Source organism: Zonotrichia leucophrys, chromosome 5 (assembly GCF_028769735.1).
Source record: "Zonotrichia leucophrys gambelii isolate GWCS_2022_RI chromosome 5, RI_Zleu_2.0, whole genome shotgun sequence".
Classification (NCBI taxonomy): domain Eukaryota; kingdom Metazoa; phylum Chordata; class Aves; order Passeriformes; family Passerellidae; genus Zonotrichia; species Zonotrichia leucophrys.
Window position 1 is genome coordinate 34,017,811 of NC_088175.1, and position 17,487 is coordinate 34,035,297.

Below are 17,487 nucleotides of genomic sequence, written 5' to 3' on the forward strand. Positions count from 1 at the left end.
CTTGGGCATTTTTACAAGTGCCCTAGATTTCAGAAGAGCCAGAAAATAACTGTGCTGATGCCCTTCACATACAGTGAAATTCTGTGTTAGAAAATGGATATTAGAAACCATTCCACTTAATTTCTTTCTTCTGAGACCAATCCTCTGTTCACTTTTACCAGCATAGGGTCCCTGGAAGGTGGACACCCAACAAGTCATTGCTTATCATGGGTGTCACTATGAGTATCCTTTAAAAAAGTGAAGAAAGATGCTTGTCTTGTCCTCGAAGTTAATAACAGTTGAGAGTATAAACAACAACATTGTCTTTTACTAAAACAAAGCTGAAGCCTATTCTTTGGCATAGATACTCCCTAATTCAATTAAGTTCTGTTTTTTATTTCCATTATCAAATCAATGTACATTAATGAAGGTCAAAAAAGGTAAACTCCTGTCATGCATTAATAGTCTATATTCAGTGTTTGCCCTGTGTTATGTTTGCATACTGATTTCTGTATCGATATCCCACGTCCATCTAAGATAGCGTGTCTAAGACAGATGCTGTCCATGTGGGTCTTGGCCATCACCAATACTGATTGCAAGGTGAGAGTATTAAATAGCATGGCTGTTGGAATCCTGTCTTCCAAGGCTGGAATGGCTTAGAGAAGATAGGGTACTTGGGTAAATGAGGCCATAATGGTAGTGATCTTTTTGTTCATTTTCCTCTTATGGGCAGCTTAGTAATGGTCATGAAAGAGAAAGAGGTCAAACAGCATGATATTTACTCCTTCATCTCTAGGGTTTTATATTTTGTTTTACTTTGTCATGGAATATAGGCTTGTTTTCATATGCATGGCAAACTCTAGTTGCTCTAATGATATATACATCAGTAAATATAATTTATATATTTGTATATGATTATACTTTTGTATATAATTGTATATTTAGTTAAAGTAGCCAAAATTATTCATGCTTTAGACAAAGATCCTGGAAACTGGGAGGCAGAACACCTAATGGTATTACTAATACCACTAAGCTGATCTTAGTTACAGTATAGCTTTACCAGACCCAGTGAGAAGACAACTTAATTCTGTGAGAGAGAACCATGTCCCATAACTGAGGTAGAGCCTCAACATAATTGTACATCCAAGAAAAGACATAATAAAAATAAGCCTAATATCCTGCCCATGCAGAATTCTACTCCTCTGACTTTGTTGCATACTGCAGTTCTAAGAGACTGTAAACACATGAAAGAATATTTTTTCAAATTAGTCTTTCTCTTGCTTGCTCAGACTACCATCCAGACACTGAGCTGTGGGACATCAGGGCAGTGGCATTTTTTCTGTGCATGAATTGTGTACTGTCGGCTGTTCTTGCCCTTAGCAGATAATAATTACAAAAATATCCCATAATTCTCTAGAGAGAAATCAAACTTGCTGTTAGTCATTGACACAAACACTCTCTTTAGCATGTGACCTCATCGTGAGTAAGGTGTGTAGTTCTGGGACTCAAAATTTGAGAATGGTGTTGAAGTCCTCAACTGTATCCAGAGTTTGGCTTTCCTAGGTTGGGAGAAAGTAGGTTGAGGGGTGACCTTATGGCTCCCTACAGCTTCCTGGGAAGGGTAAGTGGAGTGGGAGATACCGATCTTTTCTCCTGGGATCCAGTGATAGGATGCATGCGAGTGGTTCAAAGCTGCACCAGGGGAGGCTTAGACTGGACATTAGGAAGCATTTCTTTACAGAGAGCGTAGTCCAACACCAGAACAGTCTTCCTAGAAAGGTGGCTAATGCCCCAAGCTGTCAGTTTTTAAGAGGCATTTGGACAATTCCCTTAATACCAGGCTTTGACTAGGTCAGCCCTGAACCTGTCAGGCAGTTGGACTAGATAGTCACTGTAGGTCCCTTCCATAGGCAATAGCCTTTTCTACTCTTTTCTATTCCATTCCATTCCATTTCTAAAAAATTCTAACTGTGATAGCTCCAAGATGGAAATCTGTAGGTTACACTGTTTTTTGCAAATGGGTACAGTTCTAAGACAAATGCTGTGTATTACAAAAGTGCCTGCTGAGACTTTAAGATGTGCTAATTGGTTTGATGTATATGTCCAAAACCAGATTGTACTAGTGATTATCATTTTTGTGTATGGCATTCTGATACAGCAACTAATACAACTTTGTTACTGTTCAGGGAAAGAGCATAGAGACTATTTGTTGTTTTTCTGGGGAGTTTTTCTGTGCATTTTCTATTATGTGAGAAAATCCATAGGTAACTGTTGTTATAGCTCAAAAAATAGTAGCACTTGAAACCAAACCCTAGAGAAGGCATGACTATGTACAGCTGCTGTAGAAGCTGTGTTCATGGCCTCCTGTGTGGATGACTGTACCTTAATTACTCAGCACAGTTACTGGCAGGCCTGAAGCCAGGGGCCTTACTGCTCCAGAGATGAGGGATAAGGTTCCCCATGGTACGTGGCCCGCAGACAGCAGCTCCTTTGCAGGTGCGGGGGGAAGCGCTGGTACCTCCCTCTGTGTTGGTAGAGCTCTTCCTTTCCTGTTCTTGTCAGCTTCGCCATGTAGCATCTGATACTCTACGAGCTACTCTCGACAAGACTGTTACCAGCTTTTGAAACGCCTTTTCTTGTTCATGGTGCTGATGCTATTGTTGATGTTGTGTTCCAACACCAGGTGAATTTTCTTGTGGAAGTGCTATTTTGAATTTTTTTTTATTGCCAAACAGCTTTAATAGGACAATTTGATGCTCTACAAACCAATGAGGGGCATATGATTTTACGTGCTGCACCAAATAAACAGGAGGCAGACAAAGACGGATCGCGCGTTTCAGGCTGGCTTGGCCCTCGCAGCCGGAGGAGCTCTCGCTGGTCTCTCGCTCCCGGGAGCCGGAGGTGCCGCTCCTGCTGAGGGCCTGGGAGGCCGGCAGGGGTAGGGGCGGTGGAGGCGGGCAGGGACTAGGCAAGTACGCCGAGTCCTCCCCGACCTCTCCCGTCGAAGGCGCTGCCCCTGCCCCTCTGCGGCGAAGGGTGGCGGGGACCGCCACGGCCGGCGAACTCGGTGCCGCTCCGGGGGCAGGGCCGAAGCCGCTGCCCCCCGTTCCCGCCCCGGTTATGAAACCGCGGGGGAGGGGCCAGTGCCGGCCGCCGGCCGCGGCGGCGCCGGGGGAGCGGAGGCCGCGGGAGCGCAGGTGAGAGCGGGGTGGGCTTTCCGCCCAGGCCGCGGGGCACCGGGCCGCGCCTGGGGCTGCGGGGCGGCTCCGCACCAGGCCCGGAGCTGCCGGAAGGGCAAGAGCCTGCGCCGTGCCCGCCGAGCTATATTTAACACGGGCAGATATCCGTGACGGCCATTGAGGAATTCTAAATAAGCTCAGCGAGAGCACAGGCTCAGCCTAGGGATGCTCTGCGGGAAGGCGCTGCCGCTGCGGAGGGCGTTCGGCGCACGGCGCGCTGGCTGCAGAGCAGGCCGTGGAAGGCCCGTGCTTTTCCTCAGGGGCCTGCTGGTGTTTTGGCCGGCATAACCCGGGACGCGAGTGGCTGAATCCCACCGCCGTCAGAAGAGCAGTTCCGGTGTGGTTGCCAGGCCGTGCAGGAGCCCAATCCAAATACCAGGTGGTGGTTGTGAGGAAAAGTGGCCATTATGCAGGAAGTACCTTCTGAGCCCGCTTGTTGCAAGGCCAGTCAGCCCTGGCCATCGTCACAAAAATTCTGACCTTTTGCTTAGCTGAATCTAAAGAGCTCAGTGTGAGTTACCAGAGAAACACTTAGGGTATTACATGGTTTCACAGATGTACTTTATGCACATCTTTGGGTTTTGGGCTTAAAAGTCTGGTAGAGACACATCTGTCAAAACTTAACCTAGTACTTTAGGATACGTTAATTTTCATATGTGAGCAAAGAAGATTTTATTGAACATGTTTCTCTCTTCAGTAGAGAACAACAAAAAGCTAGTGTCATCCCAATAAAAGAGGATACAGGTCTAATCACTACCTTCAGACTAACTGGGATATGTTCCATTCCAGTTTTCCTCTCTATCCTCTGGGTAGAAGTGTATGATAGTCTTACCTTGCATGTTTGTTTGCCTTCAGTGGTGAGACAGAATGGCTCCAGTGAACCAGCCAAAGGACAAGAAGCGTGAGAGGGCATGTCAGCATTGGCCAGAAGAGGCAAAATCAGCTGGGAAGAAGAAACGGGACTATGGAGAACGAGGGAATGAGAAACAAGAAAAGAAGTTGTTTGTGAGAAAAACATCTAAACCCTCCGGGAAAATTGGTAACATTTCTTCAGGTTCTTATTCTTTCTCCCTACCAGTTTTACAGCAAATAGCAGGCATTGACTAGTTGAAGAGGAAGAATGCCAAGAAGCATGTTCAGACATGAGTGTTCAGATGGGGTTAGATGTCCCGTCTCGGCTGTTCAAATGGCCTGGTAAGGCTCTGGATGGCCTTGGGGCAGCCCACGCTTGAAAGGATGAAAGGAGTCTTCAGGTTTTTCAGTTCTTCAGTGTTGTTTATTAATTCTTATCTGCAATATTTTCTCCCGGCCCGACAGAGGTCTGCACAGCAAGCCAGCCATGGGCACTCTGACCTCCCTCGGGGCGGCCGCTTATTTTTATACCAAAAACTACTTGTAAGATATTTACCTTTTCCTCCCAATACCTTTCACCCTTATTGACAAGTGCACATTCAGTAAGAACCAATCTCAAAGTGCCACCATCACCATCAAAGATGGATGACAAGAAGAAGAAGGACAGGACACACCCTAATTCCTCCATCTTGTCTCCTAGAACCCCCCTGTACTGAGATTCTAAAACCTGTGTTTTCACTCTATAATTAATCTATCCCTTCACCGCTTATCCCCGTGTGATCCTCCCATCCTCATACAGGTGTGGCATCCCGTGCAGGATCAAAGTCGAGCCACCAAGCACTTCTGGCAATGTTCCAGGGCTTCTGAGCCCCCCAAGGGTTGTCTCGGCGACCCTGGACATCAGGAATGATGTGTGGAATTCCCACAGTTAGATGTTGAAGTAATAGGCAGACTTGTGTTGGGGTAGTACATCCTCCAAGTTTTTGTCTAGTAAGTGTGTGTGCATGCATGGATGTTTAAGTTTTGAGACTCTATACCCCTTGATAAAGGCCCAAAGCACTGAAGATGCTGTTACAGCTCATTTGAGGGTGGTCAAGTTTTATGGAATTCCTGTATTACAAGATCTCTGCTTTAGTGTTGGACAGACCAGTCTTGGTAGTACATTCTTACTGTCATGCAATTCCGAATGCAATTGTTAGTTTTAAGGCTGGTGTCCCACAGCATCCAGTCTGAAACTGGTATTTGAACCCCATTCTTTTCCTGTTCTAAGTTTTGCTGCAGTAAGTAGGAATATTTTCTAGCTCTGTTCAGATTATAAAGGACAGAATTTCCTCTAATTACTTCTGCTCATATGCATTTTTTTCCTTCAGTGACTAACTTACGAAAAAGACCAAATCTTAATGATTTTTGATGTCATTTGGACTTGTGATTAATTTCTAATATACTGGAAAGTTTAATGCTTTGCATTTATTGAGGAAGTTGTATAGACTTTATCTACAGCAACTTCATAGAATCATTTAGGTTCAAAAAGACCTTTAAGATCATAGAATGCACAGCACTGCCAAATCCACCACTAAACCATGTCCTTGAATGCCACATCTGCACATTTTTGAAAATATCATTAGGAATGGGGACTCATCCACTTCCCTGGGACGCCTGTTCCAATGGTTGACAACTCTTTCAGTGAAGAAATGTTTCATAATAGCCAATCTAAACCTCTTCTGGTGTAACTAAAGACCCTTTTCTCCTTTCTATCACTTGTTACTTGGGAGAAGAGACCAACTCCCCTCTTGCTACAGCCTCTTTTCAGGTGGTTGTAGAGAGCAGTATGGTCTTCCCTCAGCCTACTTTTCTTAGATAAAACCTTTAATTCCATCAGTAATTTAGGAGATCACTAGGGTTACTGCCATGTGGAGATACTATGTGTTTTCTGTACAATTTTGGCTTAAGGATCCAGAAATTACTGAAGTGTTTTTCCAAAGTCAGAGATACAGGGATTCTATGATTTTGCACATTTCCATTGTGTGGTCTGTAAGTCCAAACTTGGAGAAGTTAGCAAGGTGAACAGTGACTGTGGAGGCAAAATGCTCTGTTTGAAAGGAGTTCTGTCTATAATTGTAAACAGTTAAAACATCTTCTGTAGTTAATTTAGCTACGTGATTTTATTGTAACTTCATGACTTGATTTTTGTATTTCGTAAGCGTCTGCCATTCCTGTAAGATACTTCAGAAAAATGAGGCTAATGATATTTTTCCCTTAACCCTTTCTTAAAATGATTAAGACCTTTGTATATGAGCTTTCCCGTTCTGTGTTCCAGTTTGTATGAGTTTGGAATTCTTTTTCTCCTGATGCATATATGACAGTTTCTGTTTCTTAAAATTAAACCACCTTTTTAGAGGGTTTCTTTCAGCTGATTCTAAAAAGACCTGAAGCTTTGTTTCTTAATAAGTTATCCTTCATTATAAAATGGAATCTGAAAAAAAAAACCCTCAATTTCTCTCACCCCTGAAGAAGGAACTGTGGATACCAATTCTTCATTGAAAAAAAAGCAATTAGAATAGAAATACTTATGTAACTATTTCAATAAGTGTGACAAGTGTTCTCACTATGTGAACAAAGAAGTGTGCTTTTCTGCATCATTGCATTGAAGAAAGATTTAATTAGGTTCTAATCATACAGGATCATCCGTGTATTTTCTGTCTTCTGTGTTTGTTTTTTTTTTTAATGTGTCCTTAAATGAAAATAGCATTTGTGTTTCTTAAGAAATGCATTTGACATTTAGTTTGCCTGGGACAGCCCATTGTTGTGGGGATGATTAGATCACAGACATGGAACTGAACAGATCTAATTTTTACATAAAGGCCCCTCAAGACAAAGATTTGGAACACGAACAAAATCTAGAAACAAGCTGTGCTCTCAGCAAAAATCACTCACAACAGAAAGATTTTCAGGCAGTGAGGCATCAGCAAGTCTATTATCAAAAATAAAACTGGCAGCGCTGTAAGCAGACTGTATGGGCTACAGCGTGAGCACACAGAAAGTTCTGATTCACAGCAGGCTTTTCAGGAACTGTGTGGGAGCTCATGTTGCCGTACTTGGGAAATTTTCAGGTGTTCCTGCTGATCACACATGTGACTTTTCTTTTGCTGTATGCAGGTTCTTACCACTTCCCATGGCATATTTCCAAGTAGCTGGGTCTTTGGATAGCAGCATTACATTTTGGGTATGAAGCATTGAAATTGTATGTTGTCCAAGAGGTGCACCACCCACCTGTGGCATTGCTTTAGTCCTTTCCTGTTATCTTTGATAAATCTATGGGAAAGAAAAGGAAGGTTTAACAAGAGGAAGTATACAAAAATCTCTGGTGGCCTGTGGGATGCACTGGACTCCATAATTGCAGAAGCTGCTACACCCTAGATGTGTAAGAATTATTTAGAAGCTTTTATCTTGTGGCTGAAGCTTTTCATGGATGTAGCAGAAAATGCAGATGTCTTCCTATATTGTTTCTATTGAATGAGCATGACAGGTGTTGCTAATCAGTAGGTTTTACTCTTTTCCTCACTGGCAGGTTGCAGTGGAGGTGGGTTTGTGATGAGAAACAAGAGAGTCCTTCCCTCTCAGCTGGAGCGGCGATGCAGCATTGTTCATTATGTCTACCAGAAAATGCTGGGAGGCTCCATTCAGGCACAGCTCAGGCAGGTGAGGAGTGTATCCTTCAGGACCTGTTGGACATCTCAGCTCCCTACATCAAAAGATCTTCAGCACAAGCAGAGGAACTTTAAGGAGCCTAAAAAGTTCCCCACATACACAGTTTGTGGCTCCAAGTCTGGTGCACCCTTATGTTTCTTAATCCTGTAAAATGGAAGAGCTGAGATGACTTTCCCTTTTGGTTGACTCAGCCCTGCCAATTTTTATCCTCTGTTAATTCTGTGCTTCCTTGAATCATATTTAAACTTGTCCACTCTCCCTGTTGAGTTATTGCACAGTGATACTTTTGCATGCTCATCTGACTCTTGTCATATTGTTCTTGTATCCACTCTACTTTGCCAGTCTTGTCAGGTTAAGTGTTGATTTTTTCCTCTTCACAGACATAGTCTTCAAGTCCATAATGTTTTACTGTTTTGTAGAGCCAAATACCTTTCATTTGAAAATTAATTCTTCCCGTAACATCTGTAGGTGGGAAGCACTTGGGCGAGCTTTGTTGTTAAGATTATGTGTGAACATATTAACATTAATGACAATTAGAAATTGTTAGCATTCCTCATTCAGAGAATCTCAGGGATGCTTGCAAAAGTCATAATTCTCTTTATCTTTTGTAACAGAGATTGGAGCTGGCTTTTCTGCGTTCTCTTTCCTCATACTGTCTCTTTCGAAGAGCAAGTCCCTTTGACAGGAGAGTGACATGTCTGGAATGGCACCCAACACATCCCAGTACGCTAGCTGTTGGTTCCAAAGGTGGAGACATCATCCTTTGGGACTGTGAAGTACTTGCTAAAACCTGCTTCATAAAGGGGGTAAGCCTCTGGATGTGAGGAATGGGTGGGAGAGAAAACTGTAGTACTATGAAATACTGCAGATAAAAACTGAGGTTTGTTGTGAGAAGCACATAAGGGTCTTGGGTTTCAGAGTAGCTCGTTATGGGTGGGACTGAGATGAAACAGCATGTCTGTTCCCAAGTCCCAGACTGTTTTAGCACTGGAGAGAACTGAGGTGTGGTGATTAAGTTCATAATGAAGCAGCACTTGGTCTGTGCTCAGTGGAAAATACAGCAACTGGCAAAACCAAGGGATGCCAGAAACAAGTAGGCAGAGAGGGTCTGTCTGGTTTAGGTCTCGATCTTTCTCTGCTCACCTTTTATTGTGGCAGATGAAGAAACATCTTTGGGGAGAAACAAGGTGCCTTCATCTCAACAGAAAAACTAAGATAGAATGAATGGTGTGTGCATCTGGCATACCCCTTCACTGCTGTATTCAGCCATTTCCATTCCAACAGGGAATCAAAGACTTTGTACCTTTTATCACCCTTCTAAGTTAAGATAGATACACATTGAGATGTCTGTCCTCCAGAAATTCCAGAGTCACCTTTCTCTTTTTGTAAATAGTGTGGTGCCAGACAGCAAGGGAGTACCTTGCCTGGGGACTGAAGGAATTGCAGATTTGTCCTCCAGGAGGGCAGCTCCTGGTTTAGATAACCATCACGTTAGAGGCTCTTTCCTGCTTAGAGGACTGTGGTGTGTTTCACTGTTAAAGACATAGCAGTGCCTGCAGACTTACAGAACACACTTTTCTCCTTCCCCATCACTCAGTGGATTTTTCTTTTGTTCATCCCCTTCCTTATAGATGGGAGCTGGAGGGGCCATCACAGCAATGAAGTTTAACCCTTTTAACCCTAGTCAGCTGTACACTGCGTCAGTTGCCGGCACTACCACCCTGCAGGATTTTAATGGCCATACTGTCCGGGTCTTCACCAGCACCGAGGACTGGGAGTAAGAATACAGTAATGCTTTGGGCCTCTCTGTCCTGCTGGCAGAAAGCACTACAGAGAGCAAGAGAAACAGACAGAGATGTGTTTGTCTCTAATATGTGAGAGCTGGGCTTCCTCTTCCCCATATACATGTCCTTTATCCTCTGAATTTCAGGGAGGCTCATTCTTTTTATATTTCCTTGAAATGGGGTAGTGGGGAGGAAGGAACTTTTCACAAATGGGGAGGGACTCTTTGATGCTGCTTACTTCCTGTTGTACATGAGTGAGTAGGGATCCAGTTGATTTCCTTACTTGTGTGTTCTTAACACATCAGAAAGCTCTGTGCCCCGGGGACTGTCTAACCTCTTCATCTGCTAGCAGTGCTGCTTGATGTCAGGTGGTTTTTGAAGGACAATTGATAGTTCTCTCCATGCTTCTCCACAAATACCACTGACTTCAAGCAGTGCCTGCCATTAGGGTCACGCCTGTTCATCCCACCAAGCTTCTGGTGCTTGTCTAAAGTACCAAAATTAAGAGTCTGGGTTCCTTCAGTAGTGAGTGAAAAGAGGAGATGAATTGCTAAAAGCAGCTGTCAGAATTATTTTCTCAAGACTGTTGTTTTTTCTGTGGACTCATGAGGAAGCCTGAGATCTTCAATTAGTTACTTGAGTTCTGTGCTTGAAGGTAAGTGAGAGAATTTGAGTTAGCTTTCACTTTACTTTCCCCCACCTAATTCTTTCTGAGTGCAGCTTTCATGGTTACTTTTTAATTTGTCTGTTCACCTGCAAGTTTGTAATAGGGCAGAAGGTGAACACAAGTCATGCTGGGATGACTGGTGGGGTGAGCAAGGAGAGATAAACTGCGTCCTGAGACCTAAGTAGTTGTTCTGTGAGCAGCAGATGGAGTGCACTTGAGTAGCAAAGAGTTTGGGGACTCCCAGGTAGCGCTCTTTTCTTCTGTCTTTCCACTTTTCTGCAGTAGACCAGCTAGGAGAAAACAACATAACAACAATAACAATACAACATAGAACATAACATTCCTGCCATGGGGTTAGCATAAGTAAGATTTGCACTTGGCTTTTGCTGCTTGTTGGTACCTTGAGAAAGACCAGATACAGCACTGGAAGCAGCCTAGGGAGCTAGTCAATGTAGTCTCTGTAAGAAAAGGTTGGTGCTGGGCTATGAGATTTTACATGGTTTATGCATGGAATGGTGCTGGTGTTGCTTGTGATCTCTTAAGCATGGTCTGAGCAAGGTAGTTCACTGCAGATTAGTCCTGCCTCCATAACAGAAGCAGCAGTCCTTGCTGCTAATGAGGTTTGCAGCCCAAACTTTGAAGGCTCAGAATGTATGTGCTCGGATTTGAAACAGGTTAGAAAAAAAGAGTTCTTGTGTATGTGCTCTGCCAGAAGGCAGTGCTTGTATCTAGAGAAACTGACAGTGTGTACAAGGATGTGACTGTTGAATTAAGATTTTCATTTTCACTCTAACCTTGATGTCTCTTGGCTTTGTGTGTATTTCAGAAAGGGCCAGGAGATTCTCTCGGAGACATCAAGTTCAGTCCTTATGAGGCAGAGAAGCTTTATGTGGCATCAGGTGATGGCACCCTAAGTCTGCAGGATCTTGAGGGCAGAGCGGTGCAGGTGATCTCTCGTGCCCTGGACTGTGGCCATGAGCATCATAATGTTTGGTGAGAAGAGGGCACTGCAAGGTTAATTCTCTGTTCCTTGGGGTTAATGCTGTGTTGCTTCATCTCTGCTAGTGTTAGGAGACTCTTGGTATGAATTGGTCCCATGGGGGAGCTTGGAGACAGGGGGTTGCTAGGCAGCCACAGAGCATGTAGGCTTTTCCATTAGCTGAGCGTGCTGCCCACAGCTTTGCATGTTACTTTCTGGTGATGCCATCTCCTATCTTGCAGATACTGATGGCTTTTCACTTGATGAAGTGTGAGGTGAGAAGAGCAGAGTAACTTCCTTCTCTTCATTGTTGTCAGTAGTCTGTTTTGTCAGTGGCGGCTCAGGTACCGTAAGGAAAGCCACACCACATTCCTTCACAATCTGAGTTTCAGCTTATTGAGTTTACTCCGTGGCCCTTTTGCAGACTTCAGGCTCATCATGTTCATTTCCATGGTCTTGAATTCTTAGAGTAATGTATCTTGCAAGTGAAGCTTTTGCAACAAGTTCCCAAAGGACCCCAGCTCTATTCTCACTGCCCTTCTCCTGGGAGAGCTGGCATTAAGACATATGTCTTGATCAGATAAGTTTCTATTTAGTTTTGTTTCCTGGAGCATGAAGTTGAGACAGTTTGATGTGCAACTTTTCAGTCCAAAGCTTCTGTCTTTACTGCTGCTTCAGTGTTTTGTGGAAAATGTAATTTTAAAGCTGTTTCTCCACATTTGTCAAAGTCCCAAGGATGTTCTGATCTTTCCCAAGGTATTTTCATGTGCAGGCACCAAGTGGTTCTTCAGCCTCAATTATGTTCCACTGTTGCAATGTGTTACACTACAGCTAATAAGCACTTCACAATGACTTTGAAGTTGTTTCACATTCAGTCACAGACAAAACATTGCTGATAAGCTGTCCTTCTTCCTGATACTCAGACTCATACCACCAGGCAGGAGATTACAGTTACAGTCTGTTGCAGTCTCCCTTGTCAGGGAGGAGATGTGAACCAGAACTCCACTGCCTTCAGTGTCTTGTAGGAGCAGCACTGATTTGTGTCTTTCCCTCTAGTTGCTGGTACTGCAGTGTGGACGTTTCTGCAAGCTGGAATACCGTGGTGACAGGTGATAATGTGGGCAACGTGGTCCTGCTCAGCACTTCTGGTGAAGAGGTTTGTATGGCTCCATGCAGCATCTCCTCTACAGCAATCTTCATGCTCATGTGCTTTCCTACTCTACAGGGACCCTGCAAAGAGGAGCAAGCTGACTTGCAGCTCAGGAGATGAGTTCACTTATTGTCTGGGTGGCGAGAAATCCTCCACTTCTGCCACCCAGTAGACATTTTACATTGTTGAGTATAATGGTAGTAATTTCTAAACAAGGAATTATTACCTGTCATGTGCTGCCCCTTCCTTAAGAGTATTTGCTACTAGCCAGAGTAATTATAGGGTAACCTGAAGATGTGAGCACCCTCTGCCAACAACCTTCACACTTCCAGAAACTTAGTGCCCTGACGGGAGTAATTTAGGAGGTACTGCTTTGCTGTGCACCCTTCCATGACCTGAGGGTAGGCACGGAGCAGCAATGCAGTGAATGTTGGGATGGAAATTGCACTCCTGCCGTTGGACACGAGAGGGCAGGCAGAGGCGCAGACTGTGAGTCTGGAATGTGGTGAAAGAGGAGAGAGTACTTGGAGTTGGCCCTGCTTCGAGTCCCTGCTGTACTGTCACACTGGCACTGCCCTCTCTGCTGCATGTAAGGATAATGTCTGTAAAGGTTTGCCACCCAATGATCTGTGGCCAGAGGCAGCTGTGCAAAGCAGTGGGCAGAGTCAGGAGTGCTCCAAGTGACTTGTCCATATTCAGTGTCAGTTGCTGACTTACTTTTTTTTCCCCTTGAAAGAACGTGACAGTCTTTTCTGCAGTAGGGAGATATCCATTATTCTAGAGAGGCTAGGCCAGCTTCAGCCCTTAGGTAAGAGATAACCTTTTGGCTTTGTATAGAAATTTATTCATGGCCATTTTGTGTTTTGTTGTTGTTGTTAATTGAAATATTTGTCCTACCTTCATGTTTCTTTGGTGACATGTTTCTAGAAGCCAGTTATATCTTCTCTCACTTTTTTTACTTAAATGAAGGTTTTTTTGCTTTTCCACACAAAGCAGTTCCTTCCATCTTGTTATCTTGGCAGCACATTTTCTCTACATGTTCCAGTTTGTTTAAATCTTTCTGCAAGTGAAAGTCTGGCACTGCTTAAGGTCTTCCAGATGTGATCTTGCTTTGTACAGTGGCACTAATATTTCCCTCCATGAAGGCCTGGGCTTGTGTTTTCTCTTGGCTGTAATAAATTGTCAGATCAAAGTTTTTCTAGAATGAAATAGCTACTTCCCAAGGTCATTCTTTTCCTTTGTTGTTTCCAGTGAATACACTCTTGGTGAATTGTAGAAGATTTGTTACTCTGTAAATGTGAGACCTCTTTACTTGGCACTAGTAGATTATAATTTCATTTCTTTACTCCAGATCTTGGTTATTTTGTTCTACATGATTTTCTGTTTGCTGCAGATCTGGAAGCTGAAATTGCACAAGAAGAAAGTGACTCATGTAGAGTTTAACTCCCGATGTGAGTGGATGTTTGCCACAGCATCTGTGGATCAGACAGTCAAAATCTGGGACCTCAGAAACATCAAAAACAAAACAAACTTTCTTCATCTGCTTCCACATGAGAAACCTGTCAATGCAGGTGAGTTAAGGATTTCATTGCTTGTTCCATTGCACTGGATTTCTGCAGAGAGTCCACTCGGCTCAGCTTTTATTGTGGTGGCAGTATTAGGTTTTACTCAGATTCCAGGTTGCATGGTAATTAAAGCAGGGAAGCTGTTGGGAATGTGTGGCCAGAGGCAGGGAGGTGGCTAGGGCTGCTGCAGCACCTTGTTAAGACTTGCCATACAAACTGTCACACTGTACCTTAGAAGTGAGTTTGAAAGGAGCAGTGGATGAGATTAGAAAACTGAATTTATTGGAGCAATCCCTTTAACAAGAGAAGAGAATCGAACTCAAACCTCTGTTTCTTGGGTGCAACTTTACCAGTTGATGGAAGTCCAAACTGCACGTATCCATCTCATTATTCCACTGTCTTTCCATTTTGAATGAGCAAGTTCCTTTCTTTGCAATGTTTCCTCCTGTGATTCTGAAATGAGAAAAAATTTTCTTCTTAGGTAACCCAGCATGGTAGGTTTCAGCTTTCTTTTTGTAAGAGTTTTGAGTTTGTTTGAGACAGGTAGTGTCTTGTCAGAGTCTTACCTATTGGGACACACAGCCATATTCACATCTCAGTTAAAGAAGTAGTGATGGCTTTTCAGTCAGTGAAATGTGACACATTTCTTGTCAGTCACAGCATTGTGATCTTTAGTTTGCCTTACTGTCCCACTTTCCTAGCTTACTTCAGCCCAACACATGGTGCCAAGCTTCTGAGCACAGACCAGCACAATGAAATCAGGGTTTACTCATCTTCAGACTGGACCAAGCCACAGCATCTGATTCCACATCCACATAGGCAGTTTCAGCACCTCACACCTATTAAGGTGAGTTAAGTCTAAGAGGAGCATCATGCTTAGTGCTAGCAGCTATCTGCAAATCCAAAATGGTCTGATTTCTGGTCAAGATACTACACTGGTGGGTGGATATTTACACTGCTGCAGCTCCCAGTGGAGCAGTGTTCCTCAGGCTGTGGGTGGGATATAATAAGAGTTGCTCCCAGCGTCAGTTGTCTGGGTTGTGTCAGTGCTGAGCTCTGTCCCTTTCCCTAAGCTCTCCATGCCTGTTTCCTGACCAGGCGACGTGGCATCCTCGCTATGAGCTCATAGTGGTAGGTCGCTACCCAGACCCCAAGTTCCCCGGGTACACGCTGAACGAGCTGCGCACCGTGGATGTGTTCGATGGAAACACCGGCGACATGGTTTGTCAGCTCTACGATCCAAACGCTTCGGGGATCATCTCGGTGAGCTGAGGGCTGTCAGTGCCACTGCTCTGCCTCTGGGAAGGAGGCATGGCTTAGGGACTAGAACAGTATCCAGTTTACTTGTGACAGACTCATGCTGCCATGGGATATGGCTGCCAGCTGAAACTGCTGACTCAAGCAGGGCTAGCCCATGGTCCTTTGTGGGGTTTTTGTGATACTCTTAGGGAACACTTTTTTCCAGATGGTTTGTTGCTGTTATATAAGCTGTGGTGCTCTTATGACTGTTACATAAGCAGTGATGCTCTTACAGACTCTGTGTTTTCATTTTCAGCTCAATAAATTTAACCCTATGGGAGACACACTGGCTTCTGGCATGGGTAAGTGAAGAGAACCTGGGGCACTAAATGTGTGGGTTGTAGTCCCAGGAAAGGGCTGGCTTGTTATTCCATGCCATCCATGAAGCAGTAGAAGAAAACAATGGAGGGGGAAAAGCCTTTTCCTGCTAGGCTGTACCATTTCCCTTTGTTTAATTTATCTTATTTCCTAGGCTGCAGAGCCAAGTTTAGTCAGCTTTTCACAGGCTGTGTGGGACTAAGTTAGCTGGCTATAGATTTAGGTCTTAGACCTGTGACAGATGACACTAGAAATTGTATATTTCTTAGTTAGATCAGATTTCCATGGCTATGTGGATACAACATCTGCAGTAACTATTTTTGCATCCTCTATACTTTGGAAATACCTTAGAAAAAGTCTATTTGAATTTCCGGCATTTAAATGACATAGCCTAAGATACTATGATTGATGCAGAGTTTCTGATATACAGTATTTAATTTTTCTTCTCAGGCTTTAATATTCTGATCTGGAACCAGGAGGAGATGGCAGCCAAGAAGCATGAACTTCTCTTGAAAGCCATGACAAATGAGGAGATTGAACCATGAGAGAGCAGGGGATTGGAAGCTGGAGTTCATCCAGACGTGGAGGGCAGAGGCAGGCAAACCCTGACACTAGCAAACCCAAAAGCTAAGTTAATGTCTGGGGAGCTGCAGGAGATGAAAACAAAAAGCAGTGATTCTAAACCGCAGGGAAGGAAGTAAAAATAGATGGATCTAGAGAACTGCTTTAGTATTTTGATCCTTTCTGAATCCCAGCGTACAAATTGTTGGCAATGGGAGTATTAAGCTGTGGAATTAGACTTTGTCCTTCCTCCCCGGATCTGATGTTGCTTCCCTGATCCTCTTGGCCTCCCTTTCTAGAAAGTTATGTCAGTACTTGGTTCCTCCAAGTGGAGTTACTACTCATTTTCTGAGGCACTAGGAGAACTTCAAAGATGTTCCCAGATCTTGCTGAAGTTACTGCTTTCAGCCTACCATATCTGTTTGTCATCACTTGTCACAGGTTCCCATTTCCTGTAGTCTGCAGAGGAGCAGCTTATGACAGGGTCCCCAGCTTGTTCTAGTCCAACCAAGCTGAGAAACCATTTGCTAATAGGATTGACATCCTGAAAAGATGGAATGTTCACAGGGGTGAATTCATGGATAGCTTGGGTATCCTAGGAAACACCAAGCTTTCCCATATGCAAGCTTGGAAAACGTGTTGGTCAAAACATCAGGCTTAGCCTGTTCTCTGCTTGCAGCTGAACCACAAAGAATGGGATGCCAGAGGTCTCTATCATTGATTGCAAGGACAGTATGGAGCTGGGCACCTACTGATTCTGTAGTTTCTATTTTCAGAGTTCTAAGCTGTTTCTTGCCAATGATTAGGCATTTTTTTAACCTATGCCTATGTGCTTCAGAATGTTTGGTAAGAGTGTTATAAAACAAATGAGGGATTTCTTCCAAATACCCCTGCTCAGAGCCAAATCTCAAGACTGTTGTTAAAGGGTTAAGTTTTGCTTTTTCTACTTTGTTTACAAGGCTGCTGCTGTCTCAGAGGTTGATGGGATGGGATGGGCTCCAGGCCTGTGCAGGTTCTTCACATTCACGTTTATAGTTTTGCAATATTAATATCAATAAAATTTTGTACTAAACTAAAATTCTTTGATAGAGTGGCTGCTTTGAGGATACTGCTGAACTGCTTTTGTAGGGGAGAAGTTTGAAACCTTTCTACAGGAGGGCTATGAGACATAGTACTGGGTCTGCAGCAGACCCCTCCAAGCTGGACAGGATGCATCATAAGCTGTATCCCTGAATAGCTGCTCCAGTCAAAACCAGTTTATGTCAAATCTCCCTGTGTGACGTGTGGGATTGTGAAACAGGGAATTCCTTTAGGGGGGTATGCTGCAGTAAATTCTGTCTGCTTTCCAACACTGAGCACAGTGGTGCTAACCCTGTGAACTCCTAG

At 43.9% G+C, this 17,487-nt stretch overlaps 1 protein-coding gene across 3 annotated transcripts; it reads left to right on the top strand.

Annotated features, from left to right (window-relative positions):
• The first annotated feature begins 2,901 nt into the window (after window positions 1-2,901).
• On the top strand, window positions 2,902-17,179 carry DDB2 (damage specific DNA binding protein 2). 3 transcript variants are annotated; one of them, XM_064714225.1, is made up of 11 exons: window positions 2,902-3,176; window positions 4,074-4,272; window positions 7,639-7,769; window positions 8,393-8,584; window positions 11,056-11,222; window positions 12,265-12,364; window positions 13,752-13,929; window positions 14,625-14,770; window positions 15,022-15,186; window positions 15,479-15,524; window positions 15,991-17,179. In XM_064714225.1, exons 2-11 carry the CDS (start codon window positions 4,086-4,088, stop codon window positions 16,083-16,085), a joined length of 1,407 nt encoding a protein of 468 aa, XP_064570295.1. In that variant the 5' UTR covers window positions 2,902-3,176; window positions 4,074-4,085; the 3' UTR covers window positions 16,086-17,179. The 3 variants fall into 3 exon arrangements, with proteins under 3 accessions (XP_064570295.1, XP_064570297.1, XP_064570296.1); XM_064714227.1 differs by lacking the exon at window positions 11,056-11,222 and adding an exon at window positions 9,410-9,555 and having other exon boundaries at window positions 2,903-3,176; window positions 4,074-4,257; XM_064714226.1 differs by having other exon boundaries at window positions 2,910-3,176; window positions 4,074-4,257.
• Window positions 17,180-17,487: the final 308 nt, after the last annotated feature.

Bases quoted from the DNA above. Each gene is read 5' to 3' on its own strand.
- DDB2 (XM_064714225.1), top strand. From the start codon at position 4,086: ATGGCTCCAGTGAACCAGCCAAAGGACAAGAAGCGTGAGAGGGCATGT. The intron at 7,770-8,392 runs GTGAGGAGTGTA...CTTTTGTAACAG, and splicing joins TTCAGGCACAGCTCAGGCAG to AGATTGGAGCTGGCTTTTCT. The intron at 12,365-13,751 runs GTTTGTATGGCT...TGTTTGCTGCAG, and splicing joins TCAGCACTTCTGGTGAAGAG to ATCTGGAAGCTGAAATTGCA.